Below are 1,798 nucleotides of genomic sequence, written 5' to 3' on the forward strand. Positions count from 1 at the left end.
AGCCTTAACACTCCAAGCTTATTAAACAGAGGTGAGAAATTTCACAGTGAAATTGAGGATACTTGTACCTACAACTTGCAAAGGACTTAAAAGGGAATATTCCTTTTTTTTCAGGATGCCTGGTAGAAACTCTCAGGGAAATGTTTCCAGGCGAAACTAAAGAGGATCTAATAACAACTCTTGCCAAGAATAACTTTGACCTGGAGTTATCAGTAAATGAAGTTTTGTGCAATAAAGCAGGTGACAGTATTTTAACGCTCCTGGACATGGATATAGTAATGGTGAAATCCTGACCACACCATGCACTGCACTAGTGGGAGGGAGGTGGAAGTTGAGAAGCTTATCACAGAAGAAAAAGTGATACTGTTATATTTCCTTCTTTAGGATCAAAAAGAGAACAACTGAGTAGGCTCTTCCAGGCGTTCAGTTAGTTGGGGCACAGCGCGAAAATTGGCGCGCAAAAAAACAAAGAAAAAGCGTGCGAAGGGAGGCGAGGGAACGCCTATGGGCAAACTTAACAAAAGGCCGTTTTGATATACCATAAGCTGGTATACCCTCTGATTGGTCAATTTTGACAGATTGTGTCAACACTAGAATGCTAATGACGCAGATGAGAAATGCAATATGGCGGCGATCAGTGACCTTTCATCTAGTGTCAAATCTGCAATTAACAATATTCTTAAAGATTTTCTACATGTGGAGCACCTTCGAGAAGAGCAGGAGGACTGCATAACAAATCTAGTCAATGGAAAAGATGATTTTGCAATCCTTCCTACCCGTTTCGGGAAGAGTTCAATCTTTCAACTGTTACCACGTGTCATGTCTTCCATGAATGAAAAAGATGATGCCTTCTCCAAAATCATAATGGTTTCTCCTCTCGTGGCCATTATGAAAGATCAAGTCGAACAGTTAAACAAAATTGGAGTTTCAGCGACTGCAATAGGGATTGACGAGGTCGACATGGATAAAGAAGCTGCAAAGAACGGGAAGTGCAAGATTGTTTACAGAAGCCCTGAAACTTGGCTGTCAAAGGTATGGAGGAAAGAACTACAGGGGGCTCAATTGGGAATGCAGACGGTAGCCATAGCTATTGATGAAGTTCATTCAGTTACGGAATGGTAAGATTTTTGTTTTTCTTCAATCTTTGAGCTTACGATTTCTGTCATCTCCAGATCGATTGTCCTCATGTAACACAACAAAAGTAGCAATACGAATGACTCCTAAAAGACCTAAACAAAGAAAACCGTCACAAACCCGGAAGTCAATCGAAAAAAAATTCTAAAGTTATATAAAGTTGAAGCATCCTTCTATAAGGACGTGTCTGTTTTCAATTGAAACATTTCTTGTTCCTGCTGTCATTTTGTGAATGTTTGTAAATGTTAATTTAAAAAATACTGCTTACTTTTAATGATACTTGAATCCATGCAATATGTCCTTTCCAACGAATAGTCTACTACCAAGATAGACTATGGATTTAGTACAGTATGTGGCCCAAAATTTGCCTTTTATTTCTTACAATTTTTAATTTTCGAAATACTGAATAAAGTTGCATATATTATTCTCTAGCTGGAATTGTTTTTTAAGGTAATTGCTTGTTTGTTTGTTTGTTTGTTTGTTTAACCTTTCCAGGCAATTTATGATTGTATTTTCAGAGCACTGAAAACTATTCATTCAGTTAATGTTAAACTTTAGTTTGAAATGTACCATTCTACTACACGGGCATGTCTGGAGGAAACAAGCGCAGAAAGAAGGATCCCTTCAGGGAAGCCTTTGCAAGAGTTAAAGACTTAAGATCTCT

The 1,798-nt window shown here is 38.1% G+C and overlaps 1 protein-coding gene across 1 annotated transcript; it reads left to right on the forward strand.

Moving 5' to 3' along the window:
- The first annotated feature begins 624 nt into the window (after positions 1 to 624).
- On the forward strand, positions 625 to 1,122 carry LOC137968462 (ATP-dependent DNA helicase RecQ-like). The gene has a single exon (XM_068815030.1). The coding sequence runs from the start codon at positions 625 to 627 to the stop codon at positions 1,120 to 1,122; it is 498 nt and encodes a 165-aa protein (XP_068671131.1).
- The last annotated feature ends 676 nt before the right edge of the window (positions 1,123 to 1,798 follow it).

The sequence above is a fragment of the Montipora foliosa genome, chromosome 8 (genome assembly GCF_036669935.1).
Source record: "Montipora foliosa isolate CH-2021 chromosome 8, ASM3666993v2, whole genome shotgun sequence".
Taxonomy (NCBI): Eukaryota; Metazoa; Cnidaria; class Anthozoa; order Scleractinia; family Acroporidae; genus Montipora; species Montipora foliosa.

Excerpts from the sequence above, each read along its gene's own strand:
- LOC137968462 (XM_068815030.1), top strand. The coding sequence starts at position 625 with ATGGCGGCGATCAGTGACCTTTCATCTAGTGTCAAATCTGCAATTAAC.